At 36.8% G+C, this 21368-nt stretch overlaps 5 protein-coding genes across 6 annotated transcripts; all 5 read right to left on the bottom strand.

The window, feature by feature from the left end:
• LOC133286063 (berberine bridge enzyme-like 21) lies at nucleotides 1–1643 on the bottom strand. The gene has a single exon (XM_061483404.1). It carries the CDS (start codon nucleotides 1628–1630, stop codon nucleotides 11–13), a length of 1620 nt encoding a protein of 539 aa, XP_061339388.1. The 5' UTR covers nucleotides 1631–1643; the 3' UTR covers nucleotides 1–10.
• Nucleotides 1644–3020: 1377 nt separating this feature from the next.
• Nucleotides 3021–5846, bottom strand: LOC133286058 (berberine bridge enzyme-like 21). The gene is made up of 2 exons (XM_061483401.1): nucleotides 4238–5846; nucleotides 3021–3150 (listed from the first exon to the last, which is right to left on the bottom strand). The coding sequence occupies exons 1-2, from the start codon at nucleotides 5844–5846 to the stop codon at nucleotides 3029–3031; spliced, it is 1731 nt and encodes a 576-aa protein (XP_061339385.1). The 3' UTR covers nucleotides 3021–3028.
• A 2153-nt stretch (nucleotides 5847–7999) lies between these two features.
• LOC133286054 (berberine bridge enzyme-like 8) lies at nucleotides 8000–14853 on the bottom strand. Its single transcript, XM_061483397.1, has 2 exons — nucleotides 13588–14853; nucleotides 8000–8339 (listed from the first exon to the last, which is right to left on the bottom strand). Exons 1-2 carry the CDS (start codon nucleotides 14837–14839, stop codon nucleotides 8065–8067), a joined length of 1527 nt encoding a protein of 508 aa, XP_061339381.1. The 5' UTR covers nucleotides 14840–14853; the 3' UTR covers nucleotides 8000–8064.
• LOC133286053 (pentatricopeptide repeat-containing protein At2g03880, mitochondrial) lies at nucleotides 8246–11655 on the bottom strand. 2 transcript variants are annotated; one of them, XM_061483395.1, is made up of 2 exons: nucleotides 9693–11655; nucleotides 8246–8562 (listed from the first exon to the last, which is right to left on the bottom strand). In XM_061483395.1, the coding sequence occupies exon 1, from the start codon at nucleotides 11653–11655 to the stop codon at nucleotides 9748–9750; it is 1908 nt and encodes a 635-aa protein (XP_061339379.1). In that variant the 3' UTR covers nucleotides 8246–8562; nucleotides 9693–9747. The 2 variants fall into 2 exon arrangements, with proteins under 2 accessions (XP_061339379.1, XP_061339380.1); XM_061483396.1 differs by having other exon boundaries at nucleotides 9608–11655.
• A 2470-nt stretch (nucleotides 14854–17323) lies between the features above and the next one.
• Nucleotides 17324–21273, bottom strand: LOC133286061 (tetrahydroberberine oxidase-like). Its single transcript, XM_061483402.1, has 2 exons — nucleotides 19697–21273; nucleotides 17324–17432 (listed from the first exon to the last, which is right to left on the bottom strand). The coding sequence occupies exons 1-2, from the start codon at nucleotides 21271–21273 to the stop codon at nucleotides 17324–17326; spliced, it is 1686 nt and encodes a 561-aa protein (XP_061339386.1).
• Between the last annotated feature and the right edge of the window lie 95 nt (nucleotides 21274–21368).

The raw sequence follows: 21368 nt of genomic DNA on the forward strand, positions 1-21368 counted from the left end.
GTTGTGTTCCCTATGCCTTGCTTGGAAGTGTTGGGATACTTTGTTCATTCCAGAAAAAGTTTTCTGGATCAATTGCAGTCTTAACCTTCACCAACCTTTCAAAATTTTTGTTGAAGTACTTGATACCATAAACCTTCCCATCTTCATAGTTATTTAAACCATGACTATTGATACCAATATCAACGTCCCTGTAATTCAAGTAGGCACTCCTTGGATTCTTAGACACAAATGGGGTCATGTAACTGTATAGCATTCTAATCTGACCAATGAAATTCTTGTCTGCAACAGCTCCTTGTTCCTGCCAACTCACATGGTACTGAATTTTGTACAGATTCCCTGAACGGTGAGGAAAAGGTGTAGCATCAGAAGTAACCTCATTCATTTTTCCCCCATAAGGATTGAAAACAAGCCCAACATTTCCCAATTCAATCATTTTCTTCCATATCCATTTCAACCCATCTTTTGAAATTGGTGTCTTCACATAATCTGATTTCCTTTTGTTGGAATGCACTGAGTAATGGTTTCGGTCAAGCAGTGCATTCAGTGAGGAACCATCGTTATAATTAGCCCACCAAAGCACAGAATCAATCCACCTCATTTCCTTACAAATTTCCTTCTTTAGTCCCAGCAAAGGAAACTCCTTCTCCAACATTGTTACAAGTTCATCAGCCCCTCCAAGAAACAAAGCCACAACTGAGGCTCTAATGGTTTTCTGCTTCTTTATAACCTTAGAACTCACAGTCACAGGTTGCAAGAGCAGCCTCATGAAAAGCCTTTCATCTGTATGTGGAGCAACCTGCTGCCACTGGACAACAATATCAGTGGCATTCTGCTCCAAAGTGTTGTCAACTTGAAAAACTGTAACCTTTTCTGGTACTTGAACTAGCTTAACTGTGTATGATAATATGACTCCAAAACTTGCACCTCCCCCTCCTCTTATGGCCCAGAAAAGATCTTCCCCCATAGATTTCCTATTAAGAATCCTACCTTTGACATCAACAATTTTGGCATCAATAACATAATCAACAGATAGGCCATATTTTCTTAACATGTCACCATACCCTCCTCCACTCAAGTGGCCACCGACACCTACAGTTGGACAAACTCCTGCAGGGAACCCATGAATCTTACTCTTCTCCCAAATCCTGTAATAAACTTGTCCAAGACTTGCACCAGCTTGAACCACAGCAATCTCATTTTGTATATCCACAGTGACATTCTGAAAGCTGAACATGTCAAGGATAATAAAGGGCACCTCAGAGACATATGAAACACCATCAAAATCATGGCCCCCACTCCTGATTTTGAGCTGAACACCAATGCTTTTGGCACAAACCACTGCATCCTGTACTTGATGTTCATGCAGAGGGGTGAAAATAAGTAAAGGTTTTGGGGTGGAGGGGGTGTTGAACCGGGCATTTCGAACTAAGTTTCGAAGTAGAGAGTTGTAGGATGCATTTGTTGGGGCATAGACTATGTTGGAAACTTGATCTTGTTGGTTTGTGTGTCTTTTAAGACACTGAAGAAAAGTGCCATACGCGGACTCTCTTGATGGGGTTACCATAGAGTTAGAGACATGAAGAAGAAGAACAATAATGGATAGAAATGGCAGAGGATTTGATTTTTCCATTGGTTCAAATCATGGAAAAATTAGTAAAGGGTTGGTATGGTTTGATACAGAAGAAGACACATTGGACCACACATATTATGCCTTCCTTAATGACACTGTCTAATAATTGAGCTCTGCTGTCATCAACCAAAGTAATGATATTTACCTTTACCTTTTTCATATTGTTCCAATGTTATCTTATAATTTAATAATGCGACATTGCGTGTCGGTATTTTTCCTACACTTAACATGCGATCAATTTCCAAATGTATTGGTGTACTTCGTGCGCATGGCTAACATGCATTTATCTCACCACACGTTTGCATTTCAAAGCAAAATATAAAAAATAAACAAAAAATAAAGCAAAACAAAAACAATAAAAACACCAAACATCGATAAACAAATTTTAACCACAAAAATGATAAAAAATTTCCCCAGGGGACTTGCATATATAATTCATTTTTTAAACTATGAACTCTGTTTCTTTCTTTAAGAATATGGTTCGCTTACTATCCTAACCAACTCTTATAGTTACTTATTAAATACATAAAAAAATAAACAAATAAAAAATTAGAAGATGAACCAAAAAATGTTGACTGTTTAGTATACTTGAGAAAACATTTTACAGGCTGTAGTATATATATTAGTGGGAGTTGATTTGTGCTCCAATATATTTCATAAGCAATTTAACTTATACCCATTATATTTTGGATGTGCCTATTGATTGTATATTTTTGGTTGAGTGATGATCATTATGTGTAGTGGTGCTTTAATGGGTGCTTACAAAGTCAATGGATTTCTTTAAATTCTTTGAAACTTGTTTGTAAAGAACTCATAATCCTTGATCATTACTGAATGTGTGATGTAGATAAATGCAAGTGTTGAATTTAATTTGAAATACATTTGATTGTCTCGTCATTGACTCAATGTTGACTATCTAAAAGAGAATGACTTGTTAAAGTTATGAGACTTGTCTTGCTTGGGTGTTGTTTTCTTTTCTTCCTATACTGCTATATCATGACTCATGTCAATGGTTTTAATGATGTTTTATATCATGGAAGGTCTCGCATCGCATAACAGATGCAATTCCTCCTAGTTAACTTGGTTGATTACTAATTAGTGATGATAAAAAATTGTTTAAGGATTATATATTTCGTAAATCATGACCATGTATAATCTGACTAGTTTTCATCTACACTTCCAATATATACTTTCTGTTATTGAGATACAACCAATTAAACAGCATGAAAAAAATAGAAACTGAACATGTACAATGTGACAAAATTCTTTGCAAAGACAGCTTACTTTCATATTTTAGCCAATTAAACAGCAAAATTTAGTTTATTGATATGAAATTTCTATCTACATCTTTTCTTTCCAGGGAAAAAACAAAACAACCCAACTATTGTCCATGTATGATTACAATAATCTTGTGAACAATTCAAGGATAAGCAACCATACCATCTTTACCATCAGTTCCCTATATAGGCTGGAGTATAACAATTTGCCAGCACCAGATTTACTGGCACCAGTGTCCAATCCTGCAATCAGTGAAGGAAAGGCATTCAAACATGAATCCTGCAACCTATATTTTGTGTTAGAAGAGATTACATTATTAAGATGTAAATAAAAAAAGTGATTAATTAGTTCTCTTCTGTTTTCTAGAAGTACATTACAGGTAGAAATAGCATCACTGATTTATCTGTATTTGATTTTATTTGCTTTGACCAAAGAGAACTGATATATAGCAATAGTAAATTGGAATAATGAACTTACAATTCCAGCTATTCCATGTGCCAAATTGATTAGGTGAGAAACACCCGCATACCCACAAAGGCATTACTTCCTATTGACTCCTGATCTCATTCAGGACATAATTCATGGTTGTGAAAAATGCAACAAGTTCAAGCTTATGCATGGCATAATTGGAAAAGATTAAAAAAGGTTAAGAAAACAAAAATGAAAGACAAGAGTCAAATGTATTTTCTGTAAAAAAAGTTTTAGCCTCACCCAACAGCTTAAGCTTTTGGATTGAATTGGTTCTTTACATTTTCCACCATATTTCCAGTCTTACTAACTGACCCCAAAACTTTTCCAGCTCAAAACAACCAAATAAAATGTCATATCTCCATTATGAAGAATAGAATAAAGAAAACAAGAGCTGTAAAAGCAGCTTGCATGGATAGTTGGTTTCTAAACTATATATTTTCTAATTGATGCACTAATAACGTTCACCTAATATAAATAATTCCAATGATTGGATGCTTCATGAGCTTACATGTTTATAATGAACAAAATCATATGAAATAGTACAACAATATAGATAATAAATAGGAGTGCTCAAGGATCTATTCCAGAAAATCGCACATAAAAAATTCAGAGAGACAGGAATACTATATTTTACATTGAACATGATTGATAATTTCTACCAACGCCCAGTGCAACTGACATTCACATTAGCAGGAAATGAAGTAATGCAATTTCTTGAATTACTCAAAATCCATACTATTATTATCAAATTATTTACCAAAAAACTAAGAACTATTAGGCCAATCAATCAATAACAAAGGAAAAAACATACGCATTAATTTAATAATCAGTTTCATTATTTGATTCTCAGTTACTTACCTGGATGAGTTGGAACACTCTGTTCATTCCTGAAAAAGTTTTCTGGATCAACTTCAGTCTTGATCTTGACCAACCTCTCAAAATTGTCATTGAAGTACTTGACTCCATAAACAACTCCTTCTTCATAGCTATTCTTTCCAAAATTGTTGGTACCAATATCAAGGTCCCTGTAATTTAAGAAGGCACTTCTTGGATTACTGGACACAAATGGGGTCATGTAACTATACAGCCTTCTAGCCTGACTTGTAAAATTATTTTCAAATGCTTCTCCTGGTTCGTCCCAATTCACCGAGTACTGAATCTTGAACAGATTCCCTGCACGGTGAGGAAATGCAGTAACATCAGATGGAATCTCACTCATTTTTCCTCCATAAGGATTGAAAACAAATCCTGTCTTTCTCAACTCAATCATCTTCTTCCATATCCCTTCCAACCCATCTTTTGAAATTGGCTTCTGCACATAATCAGATTTCCTCTTGAGGAAACTTGCATTGTTGATATTCCTCTCAAGAAGGGCATCTGGTTTTGTATCATTGTCAAAATTACCCCACCAAAGCACAGAATCAATCCAACTCATTTCAGAACAATTTCCCTTATTCAAACCAAGAGCAGGAAACTCCTTCCCCAACAGTGTGACAACTTCATCAGCCCCTCCAAGAAACAAAGCCATAACAGTGGCTCTAATGGTTTTCTGCCCCTTCACAACCTTAGAACTCACAGGCTGCAAGAGCAGCCTCATGAAAAGCCTATCATCAGTATGTGGAGCAACCTGTTGCCACTGCAAGACAAGCTCAGTGGCATTCTCTTCCAAAGCCTTTGCAACCTGAAAAACAGTAACCTTTTCTGGTACTTGAACTAGCTTAACTGTGTAAGATAATATGACACCAAAACTTGCTCCTCCCCCTCCTCTAATGGCCCAGAAAAGCTCTTCCCCCATAGATTCCCTATTAAGAATCCTACCATTGACATCAACAATTTGAGCATCAATAACATTATCAATAGATAGCCCATATTTTCTCATCATATTACCATACCCTCCTCCACTTAAATGTCCACCAACACCAACAGTAGGACACACCCCTGAAGGAAAGCCATGAACTTTACTCTTCTCCCAAATCCTGTAATAAACCTCTCCAAGCGTGGCACCAGCTTGAACCACAGCAACCTCGCTTTGTATATCCACACTGATATTCCGGAGATGGAACATGTCAAGGATAATGAAGGGTTGATTGGAGACATATGAGATACCCTCAAAGTCATGGCCACCACTTCTGATTTTGAGTTGAATCCCAATGCTTTTGGTGCAAATCACAGCACCCTGAACGTGAGAGTGTTCCAAGGGAGTGACAATAATTAAGGGTTTTGGAGTTGTGGTGGTGTTGAATCTTGCATTACGAATATAGGCTTGGAGAAGAGAGGAAAAGGAAGGGTTGGTTTGAGCAAAGAGTATTTGGTCTGAAAGTTTTGTGTAGTTTGTTAGGCACTTGAGGAAAGGGCCATACACTGATTCTGGTGTTGGGGATGCTAACAAAGCAGAGACATGAAGAAGAAAAAGAAAAAGGAGAAAAAAAATCCCAGAAAAATTGGTCAAAGTAGTTGGTTTTCCCATTGGGTTTGTTGATTTGATGTACACTTAGAAACTTGAAAGCACCAAACGTTTGACGAAAACTAAGACTGGTCAATGTGCAATTGGTAAGTGATGTGTCTTGTCCCTGTTTGAAGTAGATTTTTTTATTAAGTCATTTCTCAGATATTAGTCAGTTCACCTTGGTCTTCAGATTCGAGATCAACTAATATTTGAATTAAAATATATTTGGTCCATGAGTCAAGTGATAGTGGATTCTTTGCAAGTCATTGGGAGTATAACTCGTATTTTCTATGCATCATTATCACTTTGATAAAAATATTTTATTTTATAAGCATTGTAATTTGCTGGTGTTTGTCGAATGTTCCATGTGAATATGTGAGAGTTCTCGTTACACATGTACAACTTTAAACCTGGAATAGCTTATATCCAAAATAATAATAATTTAACATCAACAAGCTTGATGTGGGACTTGTTTGTGGGTGACTGACAAATCACACTGCATGTATACGTTTTATTGTGTACAAAAACTTATCTTATTTCAATGCATGATTTAACATTTTATTACTAAATTTTAAACCGCAACTAAGTAATATGTAAAATAAATAATAATTTCTATCTAAATTAATTAAAAATTTAACGTTAACACTTGACAAAAATTGACAGAGTTTAAGTTCGACGAAAAAATGTATATTTTATTTTGTAAAAAGTATTCAAAGCATAAGAACATCATTTTGGGGCTTCTCTTTTCTTTTTCTTTTTCTTTTTTTGAGTAAATTCTCTGATTAATTTTTTTAAAAAATTGTCTATAGACACATTATATGATAATGCAAAAATCTTATTCTAATCCTTAATGAACCACAAATATTAACTAGATTAATTCTTCTTATGAATTATTGTGTTTTGTGCTTAAAAACTAATATAACCGGTAATAATAATTCTTTTAACTACTATAACTATAACTATAACTATATATATATATATATATATATATAGGGAAATGATATTGTAACAATCAAGTTGTGTTACTACTATGTTACTACCAATCAATCTCATCGTTAGATCGATTATGTTGATCCAACGGTTATATTATTTTCATCTTTGTATGGTCATGATTCCCCATATTTAAAGTGAAAGCATTAAATATGAAAAATCATAATCATGCAAAAGTGGAATTTGTAGAACAATAAATTAAGAGAATATGACATATGCCATTTCAATATAGATGAATTTGAAAAATATGAGTTTACAACATCTGTCCTTTTCAAGGTCATTAAAAGGTATGCTTACGAGGATTTTGAGTTGCAATTTAAATTGACATAGTAATAGTTTGCATTTTTATTTATTTGTACTTTATAAATTTGTAAAAATGTGATTGAGTAATTTTTTAACTTATTTAATGAACCTTATTTAATTTATTTTAGATATGAAGAATATAATTAAATTTATATATTTTTATATATATTCGGATCAACTAGTCCAAACAATAACCCAATACCACAACCGAATCATCGATACGCATTTAATAACACTGTTTCTACCCCTCTTGCTGCAAAGGTCAATTGTGAACACTTCGCCACTTTCAAAGTCCAAAGAAGACTTTAACGCAACTTATGGTCCTATGATTAATGCATTCTTTGAAAAAAAACTTATTGATTTCAAGTAATAATATAAAACTTAAGAAAGATTTTCTTTGTAAATCTATACTGTCAATTGGAATGGAACTTTTGTAACGAAAATCTCACGTGGGACCCACAGTATATGATTAGGTGCCGAAAGTAAATAATTATGTCAGGACAGCTAAAACAAATTTACACTACAATAACTTTAATCATAAATGTTGTAGAATATGTCAGGACTCAGGAATCTAACGGTTCCTGTAACCTGAAGTGTATCAGTAACTGGTTCCAAACACAGTTTTTCTAACCACATAATCAAATTTATTACACAGAAAAAAGTGTAGGGATACTAAACACAGTTTTTCTAGTCACATAATCAAACAGAAAAATTTCACAGCCATCACTCAGGCAGAAAATTTTGTGTGAGAGGGCGAGGAATTCAAAATTTGTATTAAATTAGGCAGCAATACACAGTAATTGATCGATACATAATCAATCAGATTTAAAGAACTCCAAGTATTTTTCATACATCAGGAAACAATAAGGATGAAAGGGGCGAATTTATATTACATTACCTTTCTTTTAAATATGAATGTAGCTTAAGATAAAGGCTCCTGACCCTATCACTTGCGATATGGCACCTTAGGGATGCTTTGTTCGTTCCTGAAGAAATTGCCATGATCAACCAGAGTTTTGATTCGAACCAACTTGTTGAAGTTCTCCTTAAAATACTCGACTCCATAAACTCTGCCTTCACAGTAGCCGTTCTTACCATTATGGTTGATACCCAAATCAAGATCCTTATAATTTAAGAAAGCCTCTCTAAGGTTCTTGGAGACAAAAGAAGTCATGAATTTATGAAGTTTTCTTGTCAAGTTTATGTAGTGATCTGCTACCTCTTTCCATGGTTGATTCCAATTTGCTTGGTATTGGACCTTCCAAAGGTTCCCTGCTCGATGAGGGAAAGGAGTGGTTGACAGGCTGTAGACGAAACCTCATCCATTTCTCCAACATAAGGATTGAAATATAGTATTGCATCCACCTATTTTATCATCTTCTTCCAAATCCCTTCCAAACCCTCTTTGGAAATTGGAAAAACCAATTCCAAAGCTGCCGAGTGACTGCTAAATGCAAAAAGGATGAGTAATTGGTTCTGAATTGCAAAAAACGCATTAACAAAAATATAATGAGAAATAACTGTGTAGCCTATGAGTTTGCAACAAATCATTTGTATTAATCCTACTAAGTATAGCCTCTAAACAAAGTCTTCACCTTAGAAAGAGCCTTAGCCTGCCAAAAGGACTTAAATATTGAAATTTTCTGGACAGTTAGACTTTTGATCTATGAAGCACTGATACGGCGTTCTCGATGATACAGGATGTCGATTACCATACAATACGTGTCTGATACGTTTCCGATTACGTTGGAAAAAAAATTAAAGAGTATCGGTGCTTCATTGCTTCTGATCATAAGTTGCAAGAAAAATATTTACATACATAAGAACCAGAAGGATCTTCGAAATATTTTCATCAAAGGTGAACGTAGTTCATATTCAAGTCCATAAAGATGCAATAATTTTCTCTAATTTTAGAGACAGAAGTAGAATGTGAGTTGTAAGATTTTCGTAATTGTCATTGAGCTGGGTCTTGTTTCGATAATTTTAAGGTTATTTTCCCTACGTATCTTATATCAGTAAAGACTACCATATAAGCAGGGATAGGATTAGATCTATTAATTAGGGTTAGGATTTGCTTTTAATTAGGGCTTCTATGCAAATGGCTGTAACTGGGATAATTCAGGTTTTTGTTTAAGTTGAAGACCAGCCCTCTTTGGTAGGGTCCTAGATCTCCTTGCCCATTCCTTCCCTCCCTGATGTTATTGACAACTTCAGATTTAACCCTAGTTAGCTAGTCCTCTTATCCTAATCATGAAATTTAAAATACAAAGATATTGACAAATGTATTGATTCATTAACAGTTAGGGTCAGGATCTCCATAAAAAAAAGTTAAGCAAATAAAGTGTTGAGATATATAAAACCATTAATGTAGCCTCACCCAACAGCTTAAGCTTTTGGGTTGAATTGGTTCTTAATATAAGCTGTTGGGTGAGGCTACATTAATGGTTTTATATATCTCAACAAAAAGAAATGAAAAAGAATAAGCTTACTTGACATATTAACTAACAGTAATGCCACTGCTGTAAGCTTTATTCTCCTATAAATATTAGCTGATTGTAGGTTTAACAATGCTACCTTGAGCCCAATGGCAATAATAGATTCAGTCTTGATCTTATATGCCTCTCATCTGCTACCAATAGTCACCACATGAGCAGACCCCATCTCGGAAATGATGGTACCGGATAGGGTCTCTAATTACAATGTGTCGCTGCTCTAACTTTGCTATAAGTTTTGCGAATATATGACAATCTCCACAGATCCTTAGGTTCTTCCATATTCTAATAGTTTTCTCCCTTGGAAAGCTTATGATACCAAAAACAATTGCCAGTTTCTCACTGTGGTATCGAAGGGAGTCTTCTCTCTGTTCCCCTTCTAGATCTTGTAGTACAAAATTTGTGTCAGGCACATAACCAGCATCAGCTAGTTTACAAATATAATGGTTCAACTGTCTATTGATCTCATCCATTTGAGGATGTGATTTATCTCCTAAAATAAAAGCATGTATTTGCTTATTGACTTCAATCCAGCTACATCCTGGTTCTTTCCTTAAGCCTCTTACCTTCATAGTCCTCCGAACTTCTGCAACATCATTCCACCTTTTAGAATTTGCATAAATATTAGATAACAATACATAGGCTCCTATGTCCTGTGGATCCAACTTTAGAATCTCCTTAGCAGCATATGTGGCTAAATCCAAATTCTGATGGGCCCTGCATGAATCAAGCAAAGTCCTCCACGTCACAATATCGGGCTCACAATTCATTTCATGAATTAACTTAACCATGTCATCAAGCTTCCCAGATCTTCCAAGAAGATCAAGCATGCAGCCATAGTGTTCTCTTCCAGGATCTATCCCATAAAGTTTCTTCATGGACCGAAAATAACACCAACCTTCATTTACTAGCCCTGCATGACTACAAGCAAATAGAACCCCAAGAATTGTGATGTAGTTTGGTTTTGGCCCCAGGACTTTCATGGAATCAAATAAATTGAGTGCCTCCATGCTGAAACCATTTTGGGCTAACCCAGCAATCATGGTGCTCCAGGAGATTACATCCTTATCGGCCATCCGATTGAAAATGAACTTTGCATCTTCCAAACTACCACACTTACAATACATATCTAAAAGTGCATTGTTAAGGATAAGATCTTGGTCAAACTTCAGCACATGAACATGAACCTGCCTCCCTAACTCTAACAATGACAAACTAGTACAAGCTCTCAGAACACTCGTAAGTGTTGACTGATCGGCTGGAAAGCCTGTTCTCCTCATGCTCTTGTAGAGGTTTAAAGCTTCATCCCCATCACTGTGCTGAGCAAAAGCAGCAATAATGGAGTTCCAAACAACAGAGTCTCCAGTCACCATCTCACGAAAAACATTTAGAGCTTCCAACAACTCACCCAATTTGGAGTAAACATCGATAAGCGCACTCCGGACAAAGACATCAGACTCCAACCCCACTTTCATTATGCTAGAATGGAGCTGTTTGAGATCAGATAACATCTCACAGGCTCTCAGAACAGAAGAGAAAGTAAACATGTTAGGCATGACACCTTCCCTAAGCATAAGAATCAAAAACTTCATAGCCCTATCATTGAGCTTAGCAGAAGAGTAAGCAGATATCATAGTTGTCCACGAAATAACATTTCGTTCAGGCATTTTATCAAACAGTATCTGTGCTTCTTCCAAGAGGTTGAATTTCACATACATATTGAGGAGAGTGTTGATCAAGAACGTTTTTGGCTGGTACCCATTTGAGAATATGTGTTGATGAACGCGCTTCCCTTCCCTGACAGCCCCATGAGCCAAACAACACTTGATGAGCTCAGAATACGTGATAGCATCGGCAAAGACCCCACGTCTTTCCATGGCATCCAAAGCATGCATGGCTCTGGGAAGGTCTCTTTGGTTGGCGAAATCATTTAGTAGTGACCAAGTTTCTGCGGGCACGCTGCGTGGCGCTGCAAGAGATGACGAGCGACGATATGAACAACAAAGCGAGTAAGCTGTTCGCAAGTGCTTTGAAACACCTTTCATGGGTTCGGTTCGCTAGTTAGTTGCTTGGCTTTTCTCACGAGATATCGTATATTATTAACAAGGAAAGTTATATTTATAAATTTTTACAAATTATTAAATATGATCGGTCATATTTCAATAAAAAATGTATGACTTGTCATATTTAATGTAATTAAAAAAAGTTTTGTAAATGGATCTTTTCCTTATTAATAAACCATTGCTTTTTTTTTTTTTTTTTTTTTTGTAAATAACCATGGCTTTAACTTTGCAACTCCGTACATAATATTGGATAAGGCCTCATACTATAAGACATAATAGTATAAGGTTTGATTGAATTTTAATACTATCCGGCGTTTGGCAAGGTATTGTATAAAATAATATATTGTATAAGATTATATCATCTAGTATTTGGTAATGCACTGTATAATATTATATATGATAAAAATATATTTTTAATAAAAATATCCTTTAATAAAGAATTTATATAATTCTTCAAAAAATGTCATATGATATTAATTTTTATAAAAATTTATTGATCAGTGTGTCCAAAATATAAATTAATTTTTATAAAAAATAAAAATATTCAATATTTTAAAATTAATATATTAAAATTTTAATTTTAATTTTAATAGATTAATATTAAAATAATATATTAATTTTTAAGAATTACATTGGTCAACGATGTTAATACATCAATCTCTTATCAGGCCTTATCCCTCACCTTTAGGCCGGAGTAAGTTATACATCGTTTTGATGTATCAAGAGATTATGCTGTATAAGCTTATACTATACGATGATTACACCAAACAACTGAAAATGTCATAACGTAAAGTATAAGCTTATACTATCATGCCTTATACGTCACACCAAACAGGCCCTAATATAAACTAAATTGTTTTTAGGTTTAAAGTTTTTCGTGAAATAAAATTTTCTCCCGCACATATAAGAATGTGTAGTGCCTATTTTTTTTTTTTTTTTCTCTTTTATATCACTTCCATAAACTCTATTTTATTTCTTACAGAGAAATTTTAAACATGTTTATTATTTTCTAAAAATAATTATGGTGGGCTAATAACTGGATGAAAAGAACAGAACACCTACTGTGAAATTTACTGAAGAAAGTGAGAGAAATAAAGAAAGAAAATGATAGAATAAAGGTTGGTTCAATTGATATGATCAAAACACAATTGTTTTTTATGTATCAGTGAGTCATCTGTAAATACCACAAGTTGTGATAAATCCTTATTTTGGAACAAGACAATCTTCTATCTCCTTAGACTTTTATTAATTTTTTAAATAATAAAAAAAATGAAAGAAAGGGAATAAACTTGTCTTCAGAAAAACAGTAAAAATTTTGTCTGAAACTTTCAATAAATTGAATTAGACTATCACTATTCTTAAGAAGCGTCGTCCATGCTGCTTAGCTTACAACTTAAAAAAGCTTACATTACAACTGAAATTAACATAATCCCTTAATCAGGGGAAAATATAATTGCATAGCAAATAATTCCCTAACCAATCAAATTTTATGACAATCTTCTATTTGGTTCTGATATGAACCAATACACACATGATTGCTTTTCTAGGACATTGGCATGCTTCTAGATACCTCTTGACCCCAAGCTGACCTTTGTTAGACACCTTTTGATGGCTTCTTCTATTGTGACATCATACCTGTCCAAGATGCAAGTGATGGGATACTTTGTTCATATCTGAAAAAATTGCTTGGATCTACCATGGTCTTTACCTCTACCAGTTTATCAAAGTTTCTTTTGAAATACTTGTAGCCCCAAGTACTAGCTTCTGCATAACTAGCATTTCCAGCTCCATTGACACCTACATCAACGTCTCTATAGTTCAGATATGAACTTCTAGGTGACTTTGACACATAAGGGGTCATGTAATCATAGAGCTTTCGAATCAGACCTAAATATCGATTTGCAACATCATTACCCTCAACTTTCCAATTCACTGAGTACTGAATTTTATATATGTTACCAGCTCTGTGTGGAAAAGGTGTTTCCACCTCAGAAATCTGACTCATTTTCCCACCATAAGGATTGAATGTCAGAGCAGGTTTTCCTAGTTCCATCACCTTCTTCCATATACCTTCAAGGTCAACTTTGGAAATGGGCTGCTGCACATAATCTGATTTCCTCTTCAAGAATTTCTCTGGTGAAGGATGCCTTTCAAGCAAAACATCAATTGAAGTCCCCACAGGATAGTTATACCAAAACAACACAGAATCTATCCAACTCATCTCAATGCACTGTTCACCAATCAAACCCAGTTCAGGGAATCTCTCACTCATTATATCAAGCAGCTGTTCTGCATTTCCAAGAAACAAAGCATTGAATTTGGCCCTTATTGTCTTCTGACCCTTTCTCTTCACAGGACTAAGAACCACTCTAATAAATAGCCCATCGTGTATCTTATCAGCAACATATTGCCATTGATGAACAATATCTGTGGCACCTTGTTCCAATGTTTTTTCAACTCTAAAAACTGTCACAATCTCTGGTACAAGAACCAATTTGATTTTCCATGAAACTATGACCCCAAAACTAGCACCCCCACCTCCTCTAATAGCCCAGAAAAGATCTTCCCCCATTGATTTCCTATCCAAAATTCTTCCATTAGCATCCACAATTTGAGCATCCAAAACATTATCCACAGAGAGTCCAAATCTTCTCATCAAATTCCCATAACCTCCTCCACTGAAGTGGCCTCCAACACCTACAGTGGGGCACACCCCAGCAGGGAAGCCATGGATCTTGCTCTTCTCAGCAATCCTATAAAAAAGTTCACCAATTGTTGCACCTGAGTCAACCCACACAGTCTCATCTTCTAAATTAACCAACACTGATCTGAGCATGAACATGTCAAGAATAATGAATGGGGCTTCTGATACATATGAAAGGCCATCATAGTCATGACCCCCACTTCTTATTCTCATTTCAAGCTCAAACCTTTTGCAGCATATGATTGATGCTTGGATGTGGGAAACATGAGTTGGGGTCACAATGAATGATGGTTTTGGAGTTGTGGATGAGTTGAATCTCAGGTTTCTGATATAGGATTCCAATATGGGTGGGTATGAAGGGTTGTTGGGGAAATAGGTGACTGTAGAGATTGGATGAGAAGGTTCAGAATAGAGAGATAGGCACTGCAGAAAGGTATGTTGAAGAGGATCTGAGGCTGCCATTAGAAAGAGTTGAAGGATTAAGACAAGAGGTAGAATTGCACGAGTGGTAGACATCAATATGCGCTTGATTCACAAGTTTCCTTAGTTCAGTTGTTCTGTGAATATTGTCACAGATACTTATGAAACAAGGTTTCTGCTAAGGTATGTAACAAAAAGGTTTCTGCTAAGGTTTTCCCTATCTTCGAAGGAAAAGTTTATACTTCATGGGAAAAGTGTATGTCATTCTAAAGGATTGAAGGATTGACCAATCACAAGTTTATAGTTTATAGTTTACAATTGACCATCCTTGAAATAGTGGTAATAATGCACGTTTTCCAGCTTGGCAGAAGGATTGAAGAAGCGCACCTGCTCTATTACATTTACGAAGGTTGCTTCCGCTTTCTTCTCAAATAAATCCCGATACCTCTTCACCTCACCGGTCAAGAATGCCTTCTCTTCGGCCCAGGTACCAGCGTTTCCTTCCAGTTCCAAGATACGCTTGGATAGATCAGTCTTTTCTGCTTCCAATCCCTTATTGAAGGTTGTCAGGGCCTTCAGGGCGCCATCCTTCTTCGCCATAGACGTTTTCAGTGTAGATACTTCCTCTTCAGATTTCTTCAATTTAGCCTCAAGGTCAGCGCGTTGTTGAGCACTTTCACCCTTCAGCGCCTCAATTTGCACCTTCAGGAAGTCCACTGAGCCTGTTACATGTTAAAGAGCAGTAAGTATATACGCAATATCATATCATATAAACAAAGAAATATCAAGGTAATTACCAGGTGCATACATAAGGAATTGACCCGCTATGGTCAAGCTCTGGGACATCTGCAACCATTGGTCTTGCGGCAGCGCTTCCAGACGAGCGCCAAACTCTATGCCTTGAGCGCGAATATCTTGGTCCAACTTCCAGCCAAAGTCTGGCCACTCTGTAGAAGATCCCCCAGTCATCTCCTCCAGGGATCTTTTCTTACCCCCTGCGGTATCTTCCACCACTACCACAGGAGGGATGACATTTAACGGGGCGGTAGGAGGGGTTAAGGACTCCATTGGAGACTTCAACCGCGTAGCAGCATGCTCGCTTGTTTCTGCAACAGCAGCAACTGCAGACACAGACGGTTGGGGAGATCTCGAAGCACCTGCAATAGCTGTAGCACGATTGACAGCAATCCTTTCCATTTTACTTAACGATGCCGTCATCGAGCTATCTGCAAACCAGAACAAAGAAATTCATGATTAAAGATATTTCCAACATACCTACACATTGCGGTATACTCAGATACTTTGATTAAAACATTTACAAAGTAAATAAGGGTCTAAGTTACCCAGATAAGCTCGAATATCATCATCGGAATACTCATTCAAAATCGTGTACGTGCTCAGCGAGCCCGTATCAGAAGCTTCCCGAGAAATGTTACCTAAAATGGTCACTGTCTTCTGTTCTACATCACTCAAATCAGTAAAATTATAGCCCAGGACAGCGCTTTCAGTTGAATATTCTGACCAATATAACGAAAAGCTAGGAGTCTCATCATCGCCTATGCAAAAAGGGTTTGGTACCTTCGGCAGGGTAAATCTTGAAGTATTCTGCGCTCTACTTGTTAATCTTTCGTGAATATGACTCGCAGATTTTCACTTTACTCCTAAATGATATCCAGCTATTGCGAGGTCCCATTACACTAAACATGTACAAGAACGATTGCACAGATTTGAACAGACCGTAGGCATTGCAAACTATCTCGTACATTCTGATAAAACCCCAAGCGTTGGGGGTCAGCTGTGAAGGCGCCACATTCAAATGCGCCAAGAGTTTACAAACAAAAGGTGAAAAGTGCAACCGAACACCTATGGACAGAAAAAAGAATGAGTACATCATCATGTAATGCCTGGTTGATCCTTCGGCCCGCGATGAACAAACGCGCTCATTCTTCGAGACAACACCAATTTCCCATTGGTCATTAAAAGCTTTGTTGGGGGTCAGGTGGAGAGCTGATGTTACTTCAGCCAACTCTCCTGAGGAGCAAAACACAGACTCAGTATCCAACACTGTGTCTGCCACCCAACTAAGGGTGCCTTCGTCCCGTAGATTCCGGTTAGCTGGGGACTCATCATCGGGGTCAAGGCGTAGGATTTTCTTCTTCGTGTCAGATTGCAATTTTTGTTTTTTCTTCTCATGAGCACTGCGTCTTGCCATTATCTCTCTGATCTTAGGGGACACAAAATCTGATTCAGAAGAGGAAGAAGAATCAGTGGAAGAAGGCAAGTTAGAAGAAATAGGCGTATAGTTATCAAAATTCCTTTTCTTAAAACGATACCCGGCTGGATAAACAACATTTAACGGTAAAGGACTAGGGCTCTTTTGACCTAAAGATTCATGCGCGATAGAACAAGGAGAATCGCGCGACGAGCTTGAAGAGGACGATTTAGGGCTCTTTGACTCAACTGATTTATAGCTATTTGCAGTGCTCGAAGAAGAATCACTCGATAGCACAATGGGCTTTGACATGTTCAAAGAAACTTGGGGAAACACAGCGAGCTATGTTCTGACAATGTCTTTGCGCGATTAGGATGTCGCGAAGATGACCCTAACTTAAACTTACGAATTGAGAGGACATGCCTAGCATAAGCTTTGTAGTAGGGGGCTAAAATTCCTACAGTAGGCCTCTTGTCACTGGTTCCCAAAGACCTTGATCTTGGCAACAATCCCGAAGGAGGACTGGACGAACCAGACCGTTCACAAAGTCTGATAAAATCCGCACATTTGCGATTATCAGACATGCTTCACACAGAAAGAAGGAAAAATACTGAACCAGATGAAAGAAACACAGAAAAGATCAGATGGAAGGAGGAACAACATACCTGAGCTTTATACTTCGGAACTTCACACTATAAACGGGACGTGTCACCACCGGAAATGCAGAAGAAAGCACTGAGAGATGAGAGATTTTTTACAAAATCACCGAAATGATTTTTCCCTCCAAGACTCAGCACAAATATGAAAGGTTTCTCACCAACGGATAGACCGAAAGCCACAAGACGTGTTAAACAAGACGGGTTCTAAGGGACAGGTGGCAGGTAGGGGAAGCGTTTTACTTACAAAAATCACCCACACCTGTACTTAAACTCCCACGTAATCACAACAACATTTAATGCTCTTGATTGATTAGACGTTTAATCCACCGTTTTTTAAGCGGTAGAAAGTCATGATGATACTATCCGGCACAATTACCGCGGCACACAAAAAAGGGACATATGAATGATATGCTATCGCGTCTCGAGCAAAAATAGCTCACGGCCTTACCAAATGACAGCACCGCAAGCTAGGGGGCAACTGATCCGGATAAAATATAGGCCCAATCAAAGCCCCATAAGGAAAGCCCAAGCCCTTCCGAAGCACAAGGAACAAGCATTGACGCGATGCCCACATCGCGGCGTACGATATCCCCATCGCGACATACAGGACGCGATGGTCTCATCGCGGCACACAAGACTCGATTCTCATATCGCGTATGAAACCTTTTAAGAGAGGTAAACGTAAGGCTCAAGGTAACTCCACCGCGCTTTAGTTCCAGTAAACAACGAAAAGCTCCAGCTTGCCTCAAATCTACTACTAGACCCTCTAGACGATAAGGCTACACAGGTCCCCTAAATAACCTGCAGCCCAAGGCTGGCCACTCAGAAGCCAAGCCGCCTTAACTAAGGCGACATCCCAGTTACTATATAAACACACGATATACCACCAAGGTACGATCATCCTTTACTTTAACAACAGAACACACCTGCCTCTGATACTAACTTAAGTATCAGAGTGTCTTCGCAGGTACTCCCCCCCATTCAATGCAACGTGCTAACATGAAGGACAAAACTCAAGATCATTCCGACAGCAATACTAGGCCCAGGCCAACATCGACGTAAGGTGATTCATCCGTGTGTGATTGGGCTCAATACATATAAGCCAGTCCATATTGTATTTGGTCGAATCAAATAGTATTATAAGCTAATCAAAATTGATTTTGCAAGATTTTTTCCCTTTAGGATTAGTAGCAAATCCCCTGAGAATTTAGAAAGCACAATTTTTATTTCGAGAATTTATTAAGTGTAAGTAAATATGCCTATGCTTATTTTTACAAGTTCCCCTAATTTATTTAGGGGGAAATATTTATGCTTTAAAGATAAAGAACATTCTACTAAGCAACTTTTTTAAATTTGAGTGTGTCGGACACTGACACATTTCGACACGCGTCTGACACGTGGTCAACATTTTGGGACACGCAGTTAACGCTCCGACACGTTTTTTTGACATGCAGTCAACTTTTTTTGACACGCGGTCAACGTTTCGACATTTTTGTTTTAGTCTAAATTTTATTATTATTATTATTATTATTTTGGTATCCTATTTTATTTTATTAACTAAACATAAAAAAGATATTTATAAATCAATTTTTTTTGTTATGAAATTTGACATGAAAAATTAACAAGGTACGAATTTTTATTTTTATTTATGTTATGAAATTTGAATATTTAATTGTTTATATGACTTATTATGGACTGTTATATGTATTAAATATAAATTATATTATATATATTAAAAATATTATTTAATATCAAAACGTGTCGAAATATAATATTTTTTAGAATTAACATGTCGGCGTGTCAGTGTCGATTCATCATCTTGTGTCAGTGTCGATTCATCATACGTCTCTACCACAGAAAAAAAAAATTAAAGAGAGAAAAAGCTTGTTTGGTTGAGAGAGAAAAATATGATAGGATGCACTCCTAATTTTGTCTCAGTCATAGATAATGTTCTTGGCTATTAAAGCAAAAATATTTTTCCATTTATTTATGATTGCCATTTGGCAATTGGAACCGAGCTTCTAAAACGGAGGAATGCTCTGCTCGTCCCTGAAAAAGTTTTCAGGATCAACTCTAGCTTTCACTACTGCAAGCCTTTCAAAATTATTGTTGAAATATTTCAAACCCCATGACTTTGCTTCTTCATAGCTTGAGTTTCCTCTGTTCACACCCAAATCAAGGTCCCTATAATTCAAATATGCTTGTCTTGGCGACTTTGACACATATGGTGCCATGTATGCATATAGTCTTCTTATCCAATCTATATGCTTTGGCGTTTCTTCATTTGAAACCAAATTTACAAAATATTGGATTCCATATAAGTTCTCCTTTCTATGTGGGAATGGAGTTTCTGATTCTGAAATCTCACTCATTATTCCACCATATGGAGTTATGGTCAAGAATGGTGAGTCCTCCAAAAGTAACATCTTCCAAAGCCCTTCTAAGCCAAGTAATGGAATAGGTTCCTTCACATAGTCAGATTTTGCTTTGAAACTTGAGGATGTTTTGTTTCTCACAAGCAAGACCTCCAAGGATTCATCTATTGAATAACCTGCAAAATAAAGAACAGATTGAATCCATGTCATCTGAGTGAAGTTATTGTGCTGCAAACCCAATTCTGGAAACCTATTTTGCATCAAAGGAAGGAGTTCCTCAGCTGTTCCAAGATACAATCCTGTGAAAGAAACTCTTACAGTTTTTCCTCCATGGGAAACTACTGAATTAGCAACTCCCAAAACTGTGTGCACAAAAAGTTCTGCAGGAAGCTTGGGAGCAATGGTTTGCCACTTGTGGAAAAGGCTACTAGCACCTTGATCAAGGGTCCTTGAGACATCAAAAATTGTCACTGTTGAAGGAACAGGTACAAGCTTGATTTTCCATGCAGTAATGACTCCAAAGCTTGACCCTCCCCCTCCTCTTATGGCCCAAAAGAGGTCTTCCCCCATGAGTGTTCTATTCAGTATCTTCCCATTAACATCTACCATTTGAGCATCAATTACATTATCAGATGCTAGACCATATTTTCTAAAAATGGTACCAAATCCACCACCACTGAAGTGTCCTCCAACACCAATTGTAGAGCAACTACCAGCTGGGAAGCCATGGACCTTACTTATATTTGCAATTGCATAATAGAGTTCTCCAAGGGTAGCACCTGATTGAACCCATGCACTTTCTTCTTTGATGTTAATGCTTATGGACCTAAGGTTAATGAGATCAATGATCAAGAATGGAACATGAGAGACATAAGAAAGGCCCTCATAGTCATGCCCCCCACTTCGAATCCTTACTTGCAAGTTGTTTTTCTTTGAGCAGAGAAGTGCTAATTGGATTTGGAATAGATTATGTGGAGTAACAATAAGGTCTGGTTTTGGGACAGAACTGACCAAGAATCTTGAGTTTCTTATAGAAGACTCTAAAAGGGGTTCATAAGAAGAATTGCTTTTGGTGAATATTACTCCTGAAGTTGTGTTATGTCCTAAAGCTGATTGAAAACATAGAAGGAAACCATTCTCAAGGCCAACAGCAGAAGTAGAAGTTGTAGGGAAAATTGAGATGAAAATGGTGACAGATATGAACACTAATTTTACTATTGAAGTGGTCATTTTTTGTCTCCCTACTTATCTTTTCAGTGGATGGGGAACTCATGCTGTATTTATAGCCAATTCATGCTACTACTCTTGCTTCATTTTTTAATTTC

The sequence above is a fragment of the Gastrolobium bilobum genome, unplaced genomic scaffold, assembly GCF_033153095.1.
Source record: "Gastrolobium bilobum isolate Gb01-03AN ecotype WA unplaced genomic scaffold, APGP_CSIRO_Gbil_v1 utg97794, whole genome shotgun sequence".
NCBI lineage: Eukaryota > Viridiplantae > Streptophyta > Magnoliopsida > Fabales > Fabaceae > Gastrolobium > Gastrolobium bilobum.

What these genes read in the sequence shown, in the direction of transcription:
- LOC133286063 (XM_061483404.1), bottom strand. Translation starts at nt 1,630, where the DNA reads ATGGAAAAATCAAATCCTCTGCCATTTCTATCCATTATTGTTCTTCTT.
- LOC133286058 (XM_061483401.1), bottom strand. Translation starts at nt 5,846, where the DNA reads ATGGGAAAACCAACTACTTTGACCAATTTTTCTGGGATTTTTTTTCTC. An exon ending in GAGTGTTCCAACTCATCCAG is followed by an intron (nt 3,151 to 4,237) that starts GTAAGTAACTGA and finishes CACTGATTGCAG; the next exon opens with GATTGGACACTGGTGCCAGT.
- LOC133286053 (XM_061483395.1), bottom strand. Translation starts at nt 11,655, where the DNA reads ATGAAAGGTGTTTCAAAGCACTTGCGAACAGCTTACTCGCTTTGTTGT.
- LOC133286054 (XM_061483397.1), bottom strand. Translation starts at nt 14,839, where the DNA reads ATGGCAGCCTCAGATCCTCTTCAACATACCTTTCTGCAGTGCCTATCT. An exon ending in AGTGAATTGGAAAGTTGAGG is followed by an intron (nt 8,340 to 13,587) that starts GTAATGATGTTG and finishes AACCATGGAAAG; the next exon opens with AGGTAGCAGATCACTACATA.
- LOC133286061 (XM_061483402.1), bottom strand. Translation starts at nt 21,273, where the DNA reads ATGACCACTTCAATAGTAAAATTAGTGTTCATATCTGTCACCATTTTC. An exon ending in GACGAGCAGAGCATTCCTCC is followed by an intron (nt 17,433 to 19,696) that starts GTTTTAGAAGCT and finishes AGCTTATGCTAG; the next exon opens with GCATGTCCTCTCAATTCGTA.